Raw genomic sequence first — 20,722 nt, 5'->3', positions numbered from 1 at the left:
AAAATTTCATTCCTTGTGTCTCAGAAACAACTAGTTATTGATGAAAAATGTAAAGCTTTGACAGAAATACGCACTTTTCAAACATGAATGTTGTGCCCGCCACCATACAGCCAGGGTAATTAGTTGCCTGAAAACTGCTTTGTTCTTTCCATCTGTTTGATGGTGCCCTAGATTTGGGACTGATCTGTAATGCTTTGTGGGATAGAAGAAATGTATGTAAAAGGCAAGTCCCTGAACCAGTCCTTTCTTGATGTGATCCTTCTGAGGTTACAGTGCAGCAGGCAGTCCGTCAGACTGCCCACATCTATCATAGTAACTTAAAACAAAGCAACTGCACAGCACAAAAATCCACATGGGATTATTTTTCCTCTCAAAACATCGAAAAACTTCCTGTAGAGAGTTTCCTTTTCTTACCCACTCAGGCATCTCCCAAAAGCTCCAGGTTGAGGCTGGTTCCGTTTGTTGCAAGACAGTAAGCAAATGGAAGCAGACAAGAAGATGGAGCTTTGTGCTTTGAGACTTCTGATTCTTGAAGGACTTGGCTGTATCAAAATACGTATGTGTAACCATATACTTATTTGTCAGTACTGTATGCTTCCAGGATAGTGTCCTGGGGCATAAAGTTTGAGCTAATAAATGATATTTATAAAGCTTATCTAGCCTATAAAAGATCAGAAGGTTCTTCCATCTGTTATGTTTGCTCCCCTAGTACATGGATGTAGTGAGATTTTACTGTATTTGGCCTCTAAAACACTTTTTTATCCGAGCTGCTCAAGTTTTATTGAAAGTAGTCCTGTAATCTTTTATAACTAGAACTGAGTGAAAACACTACCTGGAAGTTTTTTGGAAATTTACTCCATTACTAAATATAGAGTAGTTATCATGTTTTAAAACATGCAATCCTTGGGATATCTCAGACCAGCAATAAGTCTAGAGTCAGTGCTGTTCTTTGGGAGGCATCTTTTTTTCTGTTGTAACTGCAAAGCTGTCTAGACTTTATCAAGAAGGTAATAGAGGATAAAATAAAGGATTTTGCCTAGCATCACTGTTCCATAGGGAGTAACACTCTGCCATTAAAAATGGCTGTACATGAGAAGAGAGCTAAGGGGAGAGTTGTTTAGCTAACCAGGTCAAATAAAATGAATTATCAAGGAGCAGTAGTTGAGACCAAAAAAATTTGTACTCTTGTATTATCACAGAATTTGGCTGACAGGAATATCTAGTATTGACCTTTTTAGAAACCACATGTACTCAATCTCTTGGTTCAAAGTAGTTGTTCAAGTGGAGTAAATTGATCTCACAAAGTGCAAACAGTCTTTTTAACTACCTGCCTTTAAGAAATTACAGCCTATGCAGACATGACCATCATTGCATTTTATTGTTGTAAAGGAAGGATTTATTAAGAGAAACTAAAAGGGGAAAACTGCATTGTATTTTCTAGCCACTACCTGCATGTAGGAGAGGTAGCCACGTTGGGTGACTTTGCACAAATCATTCACAAATGACTTAGTTGTATAAAACTTATTCCATGAGCCAAAACAAGGCAAACAGGAAGCTTTATATGTACATAAAATGCAATTCCTGTTTGCTTTGAGAAGCCACCAAGCTGTTGATGTGTTCTCTTACTCTATTTCTCTCAGTGGATTATTAGGTAAATGCTTAAACCCCCAAATCCTCAGGATCTTACCCAGTGCCTACTGAAATGTGAATTCTTTGGACTTTGAATCTGCCTCAGACAGCAGGCTTAACAAGCAACAAATGATGGCTTGTATACCAATTCTGCTGTCTTTCCTGTCGCCTAAGAAAGCAAACATGCTTTCAATTTTGTCATTCCAAAAAGCTTTTCTGCTGTAGCAGTTTGGTGGTAAGATGTATGTGTCCTCACTGAAATTTAAGTGTTTTCCCCATTTAAATATGCCTGCCCATAACTTTCAGAATTTAAGTATTTGTTTGTTATTTATGTTTAGTACTGCACACAATTAAACTGTAAACAAAAAAAAATCTGATACTGTTATGTGCATTTTAAGTATGCTTTAATGTCTGTTTTGGACTTAAACAACTTTCTTGCTCCAAAGTATTAACACATTAACCAGAGAACACACACACACACCATGATTTTGGAGAAAAAAAAATATGTACAGATGATTCTGGGAGTCATATTCAACTAGAAATTATTCTACCTCCCATTTCCTCAGGTAGTAATATTTAGAGAGTTGCATGATTTTTTTGGTGGTGTACTGATTCCTTGAAACACTTATTGCTGTTTTTTTCTTTACTATTTTTTTTAAAGACCATGAATGTTTGGTGGTCTCTTTGAAGTTGGCTGTTGTTAAAGAGCAAATAAAAATTGCTTGTCATAACCACATCTTAGTATTCTGAGGTTTGCTCTAAATATTTGGTGCTCTTTTCTGGTTGAGTGCATGCTACAGCCTTTTTCAGCGTTCCAGGAGAGGACAAAGCATCACTCTGTCCTAAACTGCTAAGAATGTTGCCTACATGCAGAAGTCTGCATTAATGAGGTGCATAAGGGTGTATTTACCGGAGACACTTCCAAGAACAAAAAGACCTTCAAAGAATTGATCCTTTGCCAAAAGACTTTGCAAGCACATCTTTTTCTGTTTCTGTAACACAAAGCTTGTGTCTCAGGTGCTTTTCCTTCAGACTTCTTACTAGGAAAAGATAATTGTGCTAGAGAGGACTTGTATACTTCTGTAACTTCTCTAATTTTCATCTGGTTTTAGGTCTATGGACCTGGAACTCAGACAAGGGCTTTCCAGTACGTCAGGTAAGCCTTGTTCATGCTGTCTGATATTTATTTGCTTCACTTGATGATTCTTTGAGCTTGGCTACATAGTTTGTACTTCATTTTAATCAATAAAAGAAATTATTTTCATTTTTAGGGAAGCTTTACTTTTAGAATGGAGACACTGAAGTTTTCTAAAATATCAGGAAATAACACATTAGTTGGTTCAGAGCTTTGAATTAAAATATTAATGTGCTCTTCCCTTAGAGGGACAGCAAATACTTGGTAGGTAGGTTTTTGATGCTACTTTGTCTGAGCAGTTTGCAAGTCCTTGAGTTTTAATGCAATACTGCCACCTTGTGTTTTTCGGGGTGCTATATGTGTATTACATATTTCATTATTGTATTGCTTGTATTATTCCCTTCTGCGGGAAGGAACATGCTGAGGAGGTATTGCTGTAGATAACATTTGTAGCATAAGCAAGGCCAGAATGTACTTGAACTAATGAAAAGTGAATCTAGGCGTTAGAGTCTTCTATCTCACTTGCTAAATTTCAGGGCCAGGCTTCTGGGTTGCTTTCATCATGCTGCACTTGGTGGAAATGTTCTTCCCCTCTGCTGAAAGTAATAACTGTGTTGATAGAAGCTGTGGAAACCCATATCAGTTCAAAGCATCCACTCCTTTCGTGATTTTAAGCTGTAATGAAAGATACCTGGATTTGTGTGTCCAGGAACAAGCTGATAAATTTGCTGATAATCCAAAATAACTTTGGGTTATTTTTCTGGGGGGAAGGTAACACCAAAATACTCCTTTTAATAAAATTGTCTTAACATTTTCTGAAAGTGAGAAGACACTTCAAAAAACAAACTGCAAAGCAGGTAGTGGTGGTGTCATGTGCTCCTGTCTAACAACTTACTCTGTTTGAAATGGGCTTCTTTTAAGTTTGGGTACTGGAGCAAAGAGAAGGTATTAATTGTTTCTGAATAATGTAGTTTTTCTTGATTTTCTTTCATGTACTCAGAGGAATTGTAGCCATTATATCCCAGACATAATCACCCTTTAAAAATAACCTGTAATTCAGTGTATCTTACAACAGGGACTGTGGAATAAATAACTAAGGAAACATGCACCCCTTGAAATATATGCTGTAAATCTGATTTCAGCATTTCTCAGCTGACTGATCTGCTTTACTGGAGCTCTGTGGAGGCAGCTCTCTTTTTAGACAAGAATATTATTTATAAGGAAGTGGAAATTGCCTCAATCTGTTCTTCCCTTTTTATAGTGATCTTGTGAATGGGTTGGTGGCCTTGATGAACAGCAATGTCAGCAGTCCTGTCAACTTGGTGAGTATGAGAGCTCCACTGTACCGTGTTTACTGTACGGGAGCCAACATCCTCTGTTTTCCTCCTTGTTACTGATACTGATTTCTAGAAGAAATAAAGCAAAAAATCTCTTTCCATTATGAATAAACCCTGTGTTCTCTTTATAAATATGAAGAATGAGCACCTAGGTGTTGAGATGTGATAGTTTCAAGAAGATGAGAAATTTGCTATATTGTTTTTTGGTTTAGCAAGAAAATTCACGTAATTAGAATATGAAAGAAAAAAATAGAGCAGGATGCCAAATACAACCAAGAAAATAATTGAACTCTAAAAGCACTGAAGCTCTTATCTCTGAACAAATGGAAATCACTTCATACTAGCTTTGATTGGAGGAAAATGGGATAGTATTTGATTGTGTAATTTTCTAATATTAAGGTCGCATAGAAATTATTTTTTTTAAATAGGATGTTTGCTTTGTCCCATTTGTTATCACTTATCCTCAGCAGTAGATATAACAGTAGAAAAAGGATGCATATGCCAGATCACTTCTATGTATGTCAACTTTTGCCAAATCAAGTACTCAACTCTGCAGGGCAGTTGTTCACTTGATTTTTTTTTTCTTTTTTTTTTTTTTTTTTAAGTGTGGCTGTAAGTTCATTTCTGTGTTTTTATCCAAATGTTGATATTTTTTAGCCCCATCACATGTTTTGCCTCCAGAAAACTCAGCTTTTAGATCTGTATATAGCTAAATGTTCAGCTGTAGATCAAACAAGATGTATTAAGAAGTGTGTTAAAACAAGGAATTCTAAAGATGGAAGGAGTTGAGTCTGATGAAGATGAACTAATGCTAACAGGAAGCTTTCAGCGTTTTATTCTGAAATGTTGAGATGTTTCTTATATGCAGGTTGGTTGAAAAATAATGTGAGCATTAAGAGCAATATTGTATAGGAAAGCAGGTAGCCCATATACTTATTTTTATGCAAGATGCAGTAAATTCAGAAGCAATTGTTTGCAGTGAAATTGGTTGCTTTTTCCGATCTGGGTGAACTGAGAACTTGGCATTCTTCTTTAAATGAAGTCTTCATTATATTGTCTGTCCTCAACTCAGCAAAGTTCTTGAGTCCATACTTTGAACCGATGATGTGGTTGCGTGGGCTCCTGAATTGGAGCACGTAGCTTTACTGTGATTAAGAGGTGCGTTTGCCCGTTCATTACATATTGATTTTTGGGTACCTCCATTCACACATTGAATTACCAAGGCAAATGTGATGAAGGGCAGCTTTTCTAATGAATATTCAGCTTGTCAGTTAGAATAGAAATGAGGTATAATGTTGAGCTTTTTCAGTTTAACATGACCCTTTTAGAACTATCTAATATCAGAAAGCTAACGTGTCTTAAGGTGTTCACTTGCTGTTGTAATGAATATTCCTTCCATTTCTAGGGAAACCCAGAAGAGCACACTATCCTAGAGTTTGCCCAGTTAATTAAAAAACTTGTTGGTGAGTATGAGTAATTCGTCAATGAAGCTCATGAAGCACTCTTTGTTAAGATTATTATTTCTTGATTAGTATATGTAATATATGGATAATTTAATTGGTCTTTGGATTTCTTAATAACCTTATCAAAGTCAATTGTATCCTGACCATATAATTAAATACTAACTAGATAATCCAAATCCTCTCAACTGTATGTAAAAGACTGCATGAATAGTTGAATGAATACATTCTTTCTGTGTCTGTGTGATCTATACCAGTAATTTTACATAATGTTTATGCAAGTTACTAGATAATTACCTAAAAGCGAAGAGTCTTCCTCACTGCGTGCTGTGAAAACATCTTACATCCTAGCTGAATTATGGATACTTCAGCAAGGTGGTTCTTCACAATCATGCAGGCTGTTCTCCTTCAATTACCATTAAAAAGCTTCATGCTGTGGTGACAGTCTTCCTCTACTTTTCTTTCATCTACCAGTGACTTGTGCAAGCAATGCCAGCTCCTCCCTTGTTTGTGGCTTGGAAGAAAATACTGTGGCTTTCCCTTCATACTTGCTCTGATATCTGTAGCAAATCAGAACTCTCAAGAATGGAAGCAAATGGCTGTGCGCAGTGCTCTAATGTGGCTTCCTCGTGAGATGAAGCATGCTGGTGCCGTTAGCCAAGGGTTTTTAATCTGTAGACCCCACCAGTGCTTCTGAGGGATCTATAAAAGGTGCCTGAAAAAGACAGGTTCACACACGCAGTACAGAAGCTGATGTATGTGATGTTTCTAATAGAGGACTATCCCCACGGGAAAATGTTTGAGTCTACAGATCAGGGAGGGAAATTGAAAATCACAGCACCAAACCCACCTGGCAGATGAAATAATCTTTACCTTGTCTGTTCACAAACAGCTTGACTTGTTTCAATCTGCCTGGAGAGGCAATTTAATTCTACATCCATAAAATCTCACAGTAAAAAGACACGTAAACTGTTTGCTAGATTTCATTATATAAATTGTCCTATATGCGTCTTGTCATGAGGAAAGACAAGTACTGTGGGTATTTAACAATCAGACTGAGAAGTATGGGCAAAGAACAAGTGAAGTCTTTTCACAAGGCAAAAGCGCTCACAGCGTCACAGAGCAGTTGAGGTGTGGGAGGGGACCTCTGGAGGCCGCCTGGTCCAACCCCCCAGCTCAAGCAAAGCCACCTAGAGCAGGCTGCTCAGGACCATGTCCAGGTGGTTTTGAAGTCCTCCAAGGAGTAAGACTCCACAACCTCTTGGGGAAACCTGTTCCATTCATCAGTTACCCTCACAGTAAAAACGTCTTTCTTTATCCTCAGAAGGAACCACCTGTTTCAGTTTGTGCCTGTTGCCTCTCATCCTGTCTTGGAGCACTGCTGAGAACGGTCTGGCCCCATCCTCTTGACAGCCTCCATTCAGATACTTAACCACATTGATCAGATCCTCCCCCGTACAGGACTCTACAAGTCCCTTTGATGAGCTTTGTGAGGTTTCTGTCAGCTTGTTTCTAATGTGTCAAGAATGCTGGACAACAGCACAGTCCTGGTATTGGTGTACCAGCCACTTGGTATTGACCCCTGGGGTACACCAGTGGTTACCGGCCTCCAACTAGACTTTGTGTCACTCACCAGCACCCTCTGGATCTGGCCTCTTATCTGTATGTCAGCAGCCTGTCTAGAAGGATCTTATAGGATACAATGGCAAAAGCCTCACCGAGGTCAAAGTGGATGCTCTCCCCTTATCTACAGAGGCAGTTATTTCATCAAAGAAGGTTATTCAAGTGATTGAGCATGACTTCCCTTTTGTGAATCCATGCTGAAATCTTTGTGAAATGTTTTTGTGAATCCGTGCTGTTGTAGGGCGGCTGGTTCACCCAGCTGTTGCATACAATGCAGCTGTGTCTGTGGAAGGCGTTTCAGTGGTACAATTACAAAGCAGAAAACAGCAGAAAGACCTAATGCTTCAGTAGGTAGAAAAGACACAAATGCAAAGCATAGTGAATTGCACATGATAATGCACAGTCTCTTGTTTGATAGGCAGTGGGAGTGAAATCCAGTTTCTCTCAGAAGCACAGGATGACCCTCAGAAACGAAAACCTGACATCAGAAAAGCAAAGTTACTGCTTGGCTGGGAACCTGTGGTATGTACAGCTGTATTACTGTTTGTGTGCGCGAAATCACAAGGAGGCGTACCGTGTGATAAGGATATCTTTAAGTTTTCAGAATATTTGCTTAATACAATCTCCAGGACAGTTCTTAAAAGGCTGTACAGTGCCTACAGTCTATCATAAGCTGCCCTTGCTCGTGATTAATGAACTGCTGGGTAAGATTGCATGCCCTGTGCCATGCAGAAGAGCATATTAGTACTGGCATTTTTAAACAAACTTAACTAGGAAAAAAAATATCATAGGCATTTTAACTTTTTCACATGCATATTCTAAAGTGGCTGCCTCCTGTAAGCCTGACATATTCTTTGAAATGCGTTGTACATAGTTATGAGAGCCTAATGAGTTTGCTGTTGCTGCCCTCATTCCTGTTTTCCTGTAGTAACGTGCATTATGGAAGGAAAAGATTGCTTTTAACTTCATTAGAATATTTTTAGAAAATCTGTGGAGTAAAACTCTTTTTAAGATGGTTGATAACAACATTGCAACCAAAACATTTGTTTGGGTTAGTGGGGAGAAATATGAGAATCGGATGTTCTGTTCTGTTAGAGTTCATTTAAAGGGAACTATGTGAAACTTGGGCAAAACAAAATATGAACCTAATCAGAGAGAGATGACGCTCTTTTTTCTTTCTTATTGTTTTGAGTTCTGGCGGACAGAACTTAAACCAGAATAAGCAGCTCTTATTTTGGGCTACAGGTATATGTAGAGATGTTCAAGGCTTGTTCTCTGTGTAGACAAGCTTGGAACATGCTCAGGGTTAGTCGAACTTGTCTTACCATCCACAATAAAGCTTGTCTGTCCACCTGAAATTTGGTAATTAGCCATCTGAGATGGTCAAGATGGTGGTTATTCTTCACAGCTGATAAGAAAGAATTGAAAAATGCCCATGATCACTGTTACTTTTTCTCACACTTTCTGGTGAAGTTAACCGTGCAAATCTATAACCAGGTAGAGTTGATAAGAACTGTTTTGGTGGTGAGGTAAGGCCTATTCAATCCCTAGAAAGAGCACGACTTTCTTAGCCAGGTCCCCACTCTAGCTAGCATAATGGTTTGTAGGCTTTTTTGGATTTTTTTGCAGACAAAAGTTTTTACGGGAAACCTGTGAACCCATCTAGTAAATACAAGGCTATTAATAGAAAAAGCTCTGGACCCTTCTGAAATTATTCAGAGACACCAGATATTAACAGACTGTGCCTCAAAGCACAAGGAGGGTGGAAGGTGTTAAGATCATAAAAGGCTTAAAGCAGTTGACTTTTATACCTCTGACCTGTTTTTGGTGCAGTCAGTACCAACATTGACTCTGAAGTAGCAGCACAGTATTGGTACATCAAGTTTCAGGCACGTAGTTTTTGTGCTGTTTTTATCCTCCTGTATTGAAGATGGTATCAGCAAGCATGTCAGAGCATGTGACACCTGAGAAAAGTGGATAATATTTCTGTTGTTCTGCTCTACAAATCATAGTGCTTAAATATAGGTATAGAATATGAAAAATCATAATTACTTTAATAGGATTTAAGGATATCAAATGGGATACTGGATGATAATCTGTATCCCTTCTTTCTTTGTATTGATGCAAACAACAAATTCTACCACCTTTATACCTTTCTAGGGTATATACCAGTCTGTGAGATTCTGCAAAAGGTGATCCTTAATTATTAAAAACAGAAGGGGCTTAATTTCTGTGTACTTCTCTCTTTTAATGTATAATGGTCAAATTCTGTAAATCTGTTTTAACACTAAACAGGACAAACATAACTGTCTGATATGGTTTAAGTTTGTTATTTTTTTTCGCTTATAACATCAGAAAATACATCCAATGGTTGAAAGCTAACAGATGCATTAGCAGTGCAGAGATGTAACCAGTATGTGGTGCTGTAAATACTTATATTGGCAAAGAATTGAAGGACTTTCTAGCAGTCTTGAATAGCTGTATTAAAGAAGGTGTTGTTGTGAACTCAGAGTAATAATGATTCTCTCATTTTTGGGAACAGGTCCCATTGGAAGAAGGGTTGAATAAAGCAATTCATTATTTCCGTAAAGAACTTGAATATCAGGCAAACAATCAGTATATTCCCAAACCAAAACCTGCAAGGATGAAAAAAGGAAGAACAAGACATAATTGAAGACTGTTGGTTGGACAGGAAATGCCCTGCTTGACATTTGACGGATGTAATTTTCTTTTCTTTTTTTTTTTTGAAAGACTTTGAAACAGGTATCATGAAGAACAAACTGGAATTTCATTCTGAAGCTTGCTTTAAAGAAGTGGATGTGCCTAAAAATAACAAACAAATATTCCCCTTCCCCTGCAAATCTTGCCTTGCACTTTTTAAATCTGTCTTTTTATGTAAAATAGAGTAGAAACATCTTTTAGTATCTTCAAGTTTTATATCTTGCTGTGAGATCATTTTGTTGTGACTGTCCTTGACAGTTTTATTTACTGGTTTCTTTGTGAAGCTGAAGATAAACACAAACGGGATGGAAAATGCCAATTTATTTATAAAATGGGTACTATAAAATATGAGATGTTACTATGCATAAGAAAAAAGCTAGTGGTATTGTCAGATGAAAGACACTGACACCTAGTATAGAGGAGTTTAAGAGAATTCTGTATGAGAGCTTTATGTATTCTTTAAAAGAGATTTTTTCAAAGGTTTAGTTTTAGTTGTACACTTGAATTTGAGATATTTTCATTGATTACCATGGATAAGGATATTTTGAATCACTACTGTGTTGTGCGTACTCTGGGAATAAAGTTAATGTATTATTGGTTACAGTGGTTGAATATGCTATTTTAATAAAATATTGAAACTTCTATTTACTAGTTTGTGTTTCACTGTGGGCACATCTCTGGCATACACAATATATACACAGATGTGTGATTAATTAGGAAGTAACACTGTAAATAATTGGCTCAAGGTTAATAGCATTTTGTCTTGCATTGCTCATCTCTTAATAGCTACATAGGAGGGAATGCAGGATGTTGGAATAGACAGGAAAAAAAACATCCTGATTTATTTCAGTTCAGGCAGTTGATAGTGATGCAGTAGTATACGATTTTCTTTAAGCCGTGGATGCTAACTTCACCTTCCCTAATTGAGGAAATGTTTCTATTTTAAGCATTTATTGAATTGCCAGTAAATGCTTACAACTTCAATAACTATGCCTGTCATCCTAAAGAAATAAACTATAATTAAATTGTGCAGTTCCGCAGCGCAACATACCAAAGACTGAATACCTAGAAGGAAGAATTGGCAGAGGGCTTTTAAAAGGTATTTTGGCTTAGCGCCACTTAAAATCGAAAATCCTAAATCTCATCAAGCAAAGTGGCTTGACTTTATCTCGTTAAAACTTGATGTTTCGTTAGCTTTTGAGGAACAGCTCCTTTATGTTTTTGAGGTCTGCAGACTGATGATCGAAGTGGGAGCTACCTGCTGAGCTGACCTGGCGCGCGGACTCAGGGAGGGCTCTGGGGGCAGTGTGGTATTGAGGCCCCCGTGTCTGAGCATGCCATCCATCAAACTGGCCAAACCTCCTGGTGTTTGCAAGGCTTGGAGGCTCACCCAGGCTGTCTGAAAAAGCTCCAGAAACAATTTGGGGCAAAGGTATTCTTTCTCTTCATATTTACTTCTCATTCAAATTGTGCTGTTGGACGCCAAAGCATCTATGAAGAGGTGGTGCACAAGAGTTGCAACCCTGCATCCAGCATTTAGAGCAGCCACTGAACAAGTAACAGGAGTTGTTGGGTACCAGCTGCTATTTCCAGGACTGCTTTTCATTTTATTCAATTACTTTAGTGTGAAATACGTAAACTGCACTGGAACAAACATGCTTCTGGAGACTGGCATAAAATGCGCATTTTCAAAAAAAAAAATCCGTCAGGAAGTCTGAAGGTTTGGATGCTACAGATCTTACAGATCTGAATTTAAAAGCTTTTTACTTTACTTCACAGCCTGACCTCCTTCACAGAAGGGGCAAATTGGTCAGAGGGCAAATGCCTGGTACTGATACAACCCATTTGTCAGTATGTGGCATGCCTCCCGCTGGGACTGAGTGACAGACCGTATTGATCTGTCACTTTTCTTGTGCTATTTCTAGCTTTCGTTTCAGTGGTTCCTTGTTCAGTTCCCATATCCTTTCTATATGCTGTCTTCTAGAAACAGCAGCTGAGGGCTGTTGCCCTTCAAACAAAGCCAGTGGCTGGCTTTCTAGACAATTTGAAAAGCATGAACTGTGGGTGTTAAAACAGAGTCTGCTGGTTCTGAACACTGAAAATCTAAGATAATTTCACGTTTCGTTTGGTCTGAGCCTTCAAGAAAGCCGTGTAGGTTTGCATGTTGGTGCTCTCTGTTCCTACCTGGTGCTACACATCCCAGGAGGAGGAATGCATCGGTTTTGCAGGGGACCACAGGTAAGAAACAGCTGCTGCCACTTGAGCAGAGCCACTTTTGACAGAGTACAGTGGTAAGCCAAGCCATGTTCTCATCTCAATGCCCAAACAACGTGTTGCATTTTTTTTTCAGGAAACTTGGGATTTCCTGCTGTCACCTAGGCAAGCAGGCAGAGTTAAACTAATGTGACCTATGTTATGTGGTCCCTATTTAGTCGTAGTGAGCTGCACAAGAGGGCAGTTTGGCCCATGTTAGGTGCAAGTTCTCCTGGCTCAGTAGGGAACATGCAGCGCTAGCAGAGGTGTGTGGTGAACTGGATAGCTCGGTGCTGGCAAGTGAGGTCAGTTTTACAGAAGGAGAGGTGTGTAAGGCGTCCAGGGTCCTGGGTTCCTTGAATCTCACAAGGAGGACCACCCTTGCTGCCTGGAAGTTGTCACAGTGTGAGGTCCACGGTTGGACTTTTTTTTTTTCGCACCGACTACTCCTATTTCTACACACAAGGCTGCTCAGAAGCTCTGTAAACCACATTATTGGTCCACAACCAGCTACAGAGAGCCTTGCAGACGGTTGTTTTAAGTGAGTAGTCCTGTGAACATACAGTCCAGAGAAGCTTCGTGTCTTTGGGTTAGATTTTCTGCTCTGGGGAGAGTCATCTAACCATCTCTTCTTGTGTCTGGGACGCTTGCAGCTTCTCTAAGATTCTGGTTTAGCAACCATTGAGCTTACCTCCCTCTGGGCATTTATGTATGTCTCTGCCATCTATTTTTTCCCAGAATTTTTTAGAAATATACATCTATTTCTAAAAGTTCACTTTTGTTGAATATGTTTGGAATTACCTTTCAGAGTTTAAACAGGGGAGGAGGGAAGACACAAATGCAATTGCATAAATTTGTTAGCCTTAGAGAACGGGCTAAAGAGGGTAAAACAGGGCTTTGATTAGTCTGATGGATCGAGCTGCTCCCCAGGCCTTTATTAGTATTGAGTTTAATGCTACTTGAGGCCAAGAAGTCCCTGTAGGTTGTTAGAGGCTGATCAGAGAAGACTTGTCCACAGAAAAAGGATGCTTTGTTACTAGTAAGGGAAGCGTGTACTCCGCACTGCTAGTTCCTAACATCCATACATCCTGCCCCTGAAATCAGTGGAAATGTAGCCAGCACAAATCCATAGTGGCTTTGTTCTAAACATTTCCCAGTGCTGGGATCACGAGTGGTGGGAGAAGAGTATGGCATGGAAAAGATCGGGACTGCAATAGGACTGTTGGCATGCAGACACTATTCACGTGTGCCGGGGTGACCAAGATTTCCCTGTCTCCACCTGAATCCCTTTAGTGGCCTTGAGACCCTGTTTTTATGCCATGTTCGTGAAAAAATCTCACATGTTAAAGTTCTTATTTGCTGCTCTGACTCCTTACAACGAACAGCAGCAAAAGCTCTGGACCCAAGCAGAACTCCTTCTGTATGGCAGGGGGCTCCCGAATGTGATGCTGTATCAACAGGGAGGTTTTTCTGAAATAACAATTCATATGTCTTGCAAAAATCAAACTCTGGTTCCCTGCTCCTTTTCCCAGTCCCTTTCCTTCTCTTACTTACCTACCCATAATAGCATTTTTTTTTCCCACTTTTTTGTTGTTGTTGATGATGCCGTTTTACAGCTTGGAACAAGCAGCAGCTGGTTCATTCTTGCTGTGCTCTCCCAAGGTTTTGGCATGCTCTTGGCAAGGAGGGAATCTTCTGATTGTCTTGGTCCATGCCATGCATGTTGGAAGGTCCAAACATGAAGCCACGGGGAAACTTTTGGGGTGGCCATAAGTGTTGTCTTCCATCCAGGGAACAGTCCTGGGACAGCAGTGCCCAGTTCTGAGTGACCGACTTCCCCAGCGGACACCCGCAAACAGGGGGATGTGGCACCACGGGGTCTTGAAACATCGAGAGCTGGACCACGGCCAGCCTGGGGCTGTTCTGTAGGAAGCCACAATGAACAATGCCCGCTCTTCTGTCCCGGTGAAGTGACGCGATGTCAGTGCTGGGATGGCTGGGGATAATGCTGTGAAGCGCCCTGCGCTGTCTGAGCAGCAGAATAGAAAAGCTGGGAGAGGTTTGGGGACAGAAATATTCAAAGGAAACAACTTTATTAATGTACTTTGAAGCACTCCGTGCATTGTTGACAAATTGTTATTATTTTTCCTCCTTTTGCCTAAACCTGATGGTTTATGCCTGCTTGCTTGCTTTGCAGCTTATTGCATGCTGTTTTGCATCATTGGGACTTCACATCAGGTGGACTCCTCTACAAGAAGGACAGCGTCCTCCCCTCAGACCTGTTGCTTGGGAAAAATAAAAGTAAAATGCGATGCAAAGAGCATGCACCATTTCTAAGAAGCCAACTGATGCCTGGCTACCCTGGAAGACCAAAAAAAAAAAACACTCCTGCCTCTTCCAGGGAGGTGGTGGTGTCACCGTCCCTGGGGGTGTTCAAGGAAAGGTTGGACGTGGCGCTCAGGGACATGGTTTAGCCTGAGCCAGCCTGCCCAGTATGGGCACAATGTAATGGAAAAGATTTTTTTTCTTTTTTTGTCTTAGAGAATGCAGGTCTTGCTGACTGTATTGGGAGCATGCAAGACACGGATAGCTGCTGGACTGAGTCAGCCTGCAGGAATGGACACGGCTTGCAAAGGCCTAGGGAGGGATGGTATTTATTTATAGCACTTTTTTTTTTAAATTTTTCTTACTCGGCAGGTCTGAATTCCCAGTTGTTTTAAATTCTGGGAAATGATGGAAATCATCAGCAGGGTTCAAACTTTGCCAAGTCCTTTGCACTTTTTTGATAGGACACAAACTGGAAGCGTTCTTCCAGGAATAGGTGTTTTCCAGCTGGGCGAAGGAGTGCTTGGTTCAGAACAGGATTGTTCCCTATTGGGAGTAAAGGGTCTTCTGCCCTAGGAAATGAACCAGTTTAAACCAATTAAACTGGCAAGGAGTCTGCTAAGTCTTCCAAGATCTAGGGGAATGCAATTTCTGGAGCACGTTAGGCTAGGGCGTGTGTGTGTGTGTGTGCAGTGGAAAATTGACCAACGTGTTTGTTCAATGGGGATCCCTCGGCAAAAAGCTGTCTGCCTAGCAGTGCTCCTCCTGGTTGCTGGGCCATCCCCCAGAAGGGGCTTTGGAAACTTCTTGCAAGGCATCACAGACAGCACTACCCACCGAACTCCTCTGGAAGACCGTGACAGCTGAAGTCTCCTTAGGCTCAGCCAGGTCTGCATAAGGTCGTTCTCTACTGTTAGAAGAGAGAAAAAGCAACGTAGCTGGGGATGCGGTGGCAGAAAAAAAAAAAAAAAAAGGTCTTATTTCTGAAATGCTCTCTCTCATGGACTTTGATGCTCAGCCTACTTTGCATGGAGTCCAGTCTGAATGGAGGCTGGCAGCAACATGGCAGGCAATTAGTTCTGGGGACCGTGTTGGATGCTATCTGAGGCTACCATCATTTGGAATAGCTTATCTAGCTATTTTGTTCCCATTTCAAGCTGGACTGAAAGCTTGCAGCTAAAGGGAAAAGACACAATGGGGAGCATTCATCAAAGATATCTTTTGCCTGAGATAGTATAGGGCCTCTGCATCTCAACTATTATTGGTGAAGTTGGGTTCTTCCTTGGAGCCCTGGTCCTGAAGAATCCTTTCACAAGCTTTGGAGGCAAGCAAGCTTCTCTACACTGTATTTAGCTTTCGTGAACGTCTTTCTCCTTGCCCCAACAGGAACTGTAAGGGTGCCATATCACACAAGTTTGTAAGGCTGTGGGCAGTAGGTATGGAAATATCAGAGGAGGCAACATGGCAGCTTTCATTTGAGAGGATTTCTTTTTTTCTTTTCCCCTAGGAATAACTGGATTTATTTGTTCACACAAATGTGAATCAGCAAGCACATCTGATATGTATTGGCATATATTATATGCTCTATATGCCAAGCTAGATGACATAATGTAATTTTACAATTGGATGTAGGAAAGCAAATGAAAAAGCCTTTTAAAAAGTAATCTCTAGCAATACAGCTCAATGAAACTCAGTCTACTCAGCTCTACTAAATAATGGAAAATTGTTTATTTTATCAAAAAAAAAAAAAGCTTTATTTCTATAACACTTTCTATATAGTGTACTACTAAGTAACAATAGTTTAAAAAAGTCATATTTCTCTTTTCAAAATCTGGCAGCTCCTTTACACTTGCTGTTCTACACGAACAGCAGGGAAGCAGGGCCACTGTGACTCAACCTTGCCCATCACAGCCCTATAGGTACCAGCTGAAGGAGGAGAAATGGCATTAGTAATCATCGTAGTTGACGCCTGCCCCATGCCTGAAGGTGTGGGGGTTCCGTGGGCCTATTGGTGAATCCTCATCATAGTGGTGCTGGTAGTATCCACCGTAGTACTCATTGCCACCGCGCCCTAAACTCGTCCAGTAGGACATGTCATCTTCAAATTTCTGCCAGACAACAAAAAAAAAAAAAAGTAAATAAATCCTTGCTGTCCAAGAATGAAACTTTACAATGAAGAGAATGAAAGAAAAAAAAAAATGCAATTTTTCTTTTTTCCTCCGGAAATTCAGATCCTTCACATAATTGACAAAACTAAATCCCTACATCCAAGAGGTTTTGTGACTGTACCAACTTTCTCTATGGGACATATCCGGACCCTGATCTGGTCCTGATGTCCTAACCAGCCCCACCTGGGACCCACCATCCCACAGCCCTGCTCTCTATGCAGTGCTTAAACTGAGAGCATCTTCCACTGGAACACATGCTGAACACCATTAATATTTCTGCTACCTTTTCAACAGCAGCCTATAGAAACATCTCAGTGTTTTGCATTAAAAATTGAAAATTTGTTCTGTTGCCCTATGTCTTCAGTCAAAAGGTCCCTGAGTGCAAAATGGGTGAAAGAACCCTTCACTTTTTGGCTCTGATGTCTCACTTATTTTATTTTTCGTGTTTAATCGAATATGCAGCTATAGGCAGTAGGCAGTTCAATTCTGTACACGGCAGCAGTGGAAAAACAGTATGCACGGATATCAAATACTTGCCAAGCCAAAGCCTTTCCATATGAATGACTCTTTGGAAATATTTTTGGCCGAGATTTGAAAAAAAAGTTTTGCAAAATACACAATGGGTAAGTATGGCCTAAGTCCTTGCTAAAGCATGGCTGGAACAAACAGTTATTTCATTGTTAAAACTGTGTCTTAATACTCCAGAAAACCTCCTAAGTGGATTCATTGTGTCCCACAACAGGCCTTGTTTCATTTTCATCAATGCACACAGCAACGTGCAGTGAGGAATACATCTTATCTGCATGGCTTGTCCTTGCTACTTAACCTCTTGGGATTTGCACCCAGTCTCCAGTTTGGGAGCCACAATGCTGCGTTTGTTATTTTTCCTACTGTGTAGGGGGGTATAGCCATGCTGTTAAAAAGTAATTTGTATCTACATAACGTCCAGGAGCAACAAAGAAACGTAGCCTTCATTATTGCAGTCCAAGCAAGGGATTGTTTTTAATTGTTCCAGCTTTGAAAATGAGTGCATTCATCTTCTAAGCAATCCATGTAACATGAAGGTCTAAAATGTACTCCAGCTTGCCTGTGCCCGTGCAGTCTCATTAAACACATTAATGCAGCTGACAGAAGCCAGGAATTCAATGTCTATATCTATTTTTACCTCTTATTTATGTACAAATTATTCCACACGTGGGACTGCAAGTAAATGCACGTTTTCCACTCTCTTTCAGTGTCTGTTGAGCAGGGCTTTGCGCAGCGTGCATATCAGGGAACTCTTGCTTCCACTCCAGCGTTTATACGAATTAACTGTTGTAGGGAAATATATCCTTATCATTTGAAGGGAGCACATTGCCAGGCAGGTTTTCTTTCACATTTAGAGTCAAGGCACAGCTGCCACTGCTGGCGGGGGCCGGGAGCCGTGCAAGAGGCAGGTGACGGTGGTGCAATTTCGTTGAAGAACGCCACCCAGGACCAGCCTGGTGTGCCTTTCTCAGCGTGTTTAGAAGCAAATTGATTGAGTCGAGCCTGCCAAATTCATTTCCTGAAACACAATTGATTACCCCGTCTGGCCGTCTATTTCTCAAGGCAAACTTTGTCTGTAAGCCTGTAACCTGTTAAGCTTAAATTCAGTAGAAGGCAAGAATTCCTGCCAGGATTTTAACGCTGTTTTGTCTATTAATAAAAGTACGTGGAACAAATACCAAGCTTATATTTCTGTGCAACATTTGCTATTTAAACCAGACGAACAAAATCGCAGCATCCGACCTGTGACCAGGAACAGGGCAGCCCCACTCCCAATGGCTCACCCTGAGCCCTGACATTTCTGGGGTGCCTCACTCACCGCCTCGTCGAAGCCCAGGTACAGGAACTGCTGATACCACTGCTGCACGTCGGGCTGGCTGCGGTCCCACAGCTGCCGCTTGTGGCGTCTCAGGCTGCTCAGGAACTCCTTGGCCGCCTTCTCTTTCACCGACACCTCGGGCTTCACGGCGGCAGGGGCTGGAATTAATTCCCCCCCCAAAAGACACGCCAAGAAATTTTTTAATCAGCCTGAAATGTACCCCACTGTAAACATTTCTTTCGTTGTGTTCATTACCTCTGTCCTTGGCAGTGCAGTGTATGTAGCAGTAATAAAAACAGGGACTGGCAATACAGTACAGTTTCGCAGCTATTCCTATTCTCTTGGACTTTGTAACAGCTATTCTGAGCTTGAAGATGTGCTAAGGGTGGAATTTAACTCAATAACCCAAACAGAGAAAAGGAGAATGGAGTCTGTGTGCTGCAGCCACAAGAGAGGGAAGGAAGACAGGAGGTGAAGTTACAAAGCCTGAAGCAGCTGGAGAAACGCATAGCTCAGGGGACATGGGCGAATGCTCTCAACATGCCAGGCCTGCAAATAAGGGGTTTGTTGCTGCTGGAGGAACATGGGTACGTCTGAAATGTACAGCAGTGAGAGCCAGCCAGCCCCTGCTAAGCACAGTGGTGATCTTCCCATCAAAGCAGCGCAGTGCCCCGTGATGGCTGGTTGGGCTTCCTGAGAAACCAAAAGCATGCATAGGGGTAGGAAGAACATCTCCCCCACAAGGATCTTCCCCCTGGTCTGTCCCTCTCACTGAGAGCCAGAACAAAAGCCAAAAGTTGCTGGGGTGCAGGAATGGCTGCTGCACACCTATTTGCAGGTATTGCACAAGGACCTACACGATGCAGGGAGCCTGCATGCAAGGAAAGCATCCCCGGCGTGCAGGGCTGGGAAAAGCCCACGCTGGGAAAGCCAGGTGCTGCGTCCTGCTGCACCACGGCCAGGCACGCAGAGCAAAGGGAAGGGATCCCATGGGGACAGCAGCAGGACCCACAGGGACATGTGGGCACGGGCACCACAGAGCTGGCGCTGTGCTCGCAGGAGTCACGTCACACATACTTGTGCACGGCCAGCTTTGGTCTAGGTGCTCATACAGCGCTCCTCTGGCCGCTCTCTTAGAGCCATGAGGACACTTTTAGAGCTGTGATTGATGGCAGCTGAATCACACAGGGGAAAAAAAAAAAAAAAAAAAAAAAAAAAAAAAAAAAGAGGGAAAGCAATTTGCTGTCTCTTTACCTTCTCGTTTTTGAAGCATCAGTTTAAGCTTATTTCCTCTCGAAACGTCTAGAGAAGCAAAAATAAAACATACTTCAGCTACCCACTCTATTTAGCAAGAAATAACAACAACAAAACAGTCGTATCTCAAAGAGCACACAGAGAGATGCCGTAGCTCCCCTCTACCGAGGGAAAGGCTGGAGAAAGTTTCCACCAGTGCTCCCGTTTACCCGCCTTGGTGCAACACGAGCTACAGGGAAGCCTCCAACCCTCCGACACCCTTTGCCCAGCAGATTTGGGGAGGGAGCCCCACTACCTCGTTCACCTGCCGCGAAGTTTGCCTTTTTCCAGCAGAAGGTCTCCGTGCGGCGACAGAGCACCCGGGCTGGGACGGTCAGCCTGGGGAACTGTCACCGAGCGGGTGTCCTCATGGCCAGCCCCCAAACCCTTAATGCGCCCCAAAAACAAGGCGCTGGTGGGAGATGCTCGTCCCGCACAAAGCTGGGGGGGCTGCGGCAGGGGGATGCCCCCCGAGCGCTCACTCACCGGGGGCCGCGCAGAGCAGCGGGAGGAGGAGGAGGAGGAGGAAGAGGAGGAAGGCCCCGGGCAGGGCCCCGCGGGGGCACGGAGGAGGCATAGCGGAGAACGGCGTCCCCGCCGGGCCGGGCCGAGACGGAGCGGAGCGGAGGGGAGCGGGGGGAGAGGGGGAGAGGCAGCGAGGGGAAGCAGCGCCCGGCCCACGCCGCGCCTACGCCCACGCCCCAGCACGGGGCCCCGCCGCTGGCTGAGAAGGAAAAGAAGAAGGAAAGGGAAAAAAAAAAACGAAAAAAGAAAAAAAGAAAAAAGAAAAAAGGAAAAAGGAAAAAGGAAAAAGGAAAAAGAAAAAAAAAAGTAAAGAAAGAAAAGAAAAAGAAAAAGAAATAGAAAAGGAAAAAGAAAAAGAAAAAGAAAGAAAAAGGAAAAAGGAAAAAGAGAAAAAAGTAAAGAAAGAC

At 41.8% G+C, this 20,722-nt stretch overlaps 2 protein-coding genes across 2 annotated transcripts in view; one reads left to right on the top strand and one right to left on the bottom strand.

The window, feature by feature from the left end:
- The window catches only part of UXS1 (UDP-glucuronate decarboxylase 1), a 57,889-nt gene extending 47,342 nt beyond the window's left edge, over positions 1–10,547 (top strand). The window contains 5 exon segments of the mRNA XM_040536707.1: positions 2,742–2,785; positions 4,026–4,086; positions 5,507–5,564; positions 7,603–7,706; positions 9,727–10,547. Of these exon segments, the coding sequence (XP_040392641.1) occupies positions 2,742–2,785; positions 4,026–4,086; positions 5,507–5,564; positions 7,603–7,706; positions 9,727–9,858 (399 nt within the window). The 3' untranslated portion in view covers positions 9,859–10,547.
- Positions 10,548–16,189: 5,642 nt separating this feature from the next.
- Positions 16,190–20,468, bottom strand: ECRG4 (ECRG4 augurin precursor). Its single transcript, XM_040536692.1, has 4 exons — positions 20,277–20,468; positions 19,752–19,799; positions 18,498–18,655; positions 16,190–16,591 (listed from the first exon to the last, which is right to left on the bottom strand). The coding sequence occupies exons 1-4, from the start codon at positions 20,365–20,367 to the stop codon at positions 16,430–16,432; spliced, it is 459 nt and encodes a 152-aa protein (XP_040392626.1). The 5' UTR covers positions 20,368–20,468; the 3' UTR covers positions 16,190–16,429.
- Positions 20,469–20,722: the final 254 nt, after the last annotated feature.

Source organism: Cygnus olor, chromosome 1, assembly GCF_009769625.2.
Source record: "Cygnus olor isolate bCygOlo1 chromosome 1, bCygOlo1.pri.v2, whole genome shotgun sequence".
Classification (NCBI taxonomy): Eukaryota; Metazoa; Chordata; class Aves; order Anseriformes; family Anatidae; genus Cygnus; species Cygnus olor.
Note: the sequence above shows the minus strand (reverse complement) of the source record. Positions and strands in the feature narration are given on the sequence as shown.

Bases quoted from the DNA above. Each gene is read 5' to 3' on its own strand.
- ECRG4 (XM_040536692.1), bottom strand. From the start codon at position 20,367: ATGCCTCCTCCGTGCCCCCGCGGGGCCCTGCCCGGGGCCTTCCTCCTC. The intron at 19,800-20,276 runs GTGAGTGAGCGC...TTGCTTCTCTAG, and splicing joins GCTGCTCTGCGCGGCCCCCG to ACGTTTCGAGAGGAAATAAG. The intron at 18,656-19,751 runs GTAAAGAGACAG...AATTAATTCCAG, and splicing joins GATGCTTCAAAAACGAGAAG to CCCCTGCCGCCGTGAAGCCC.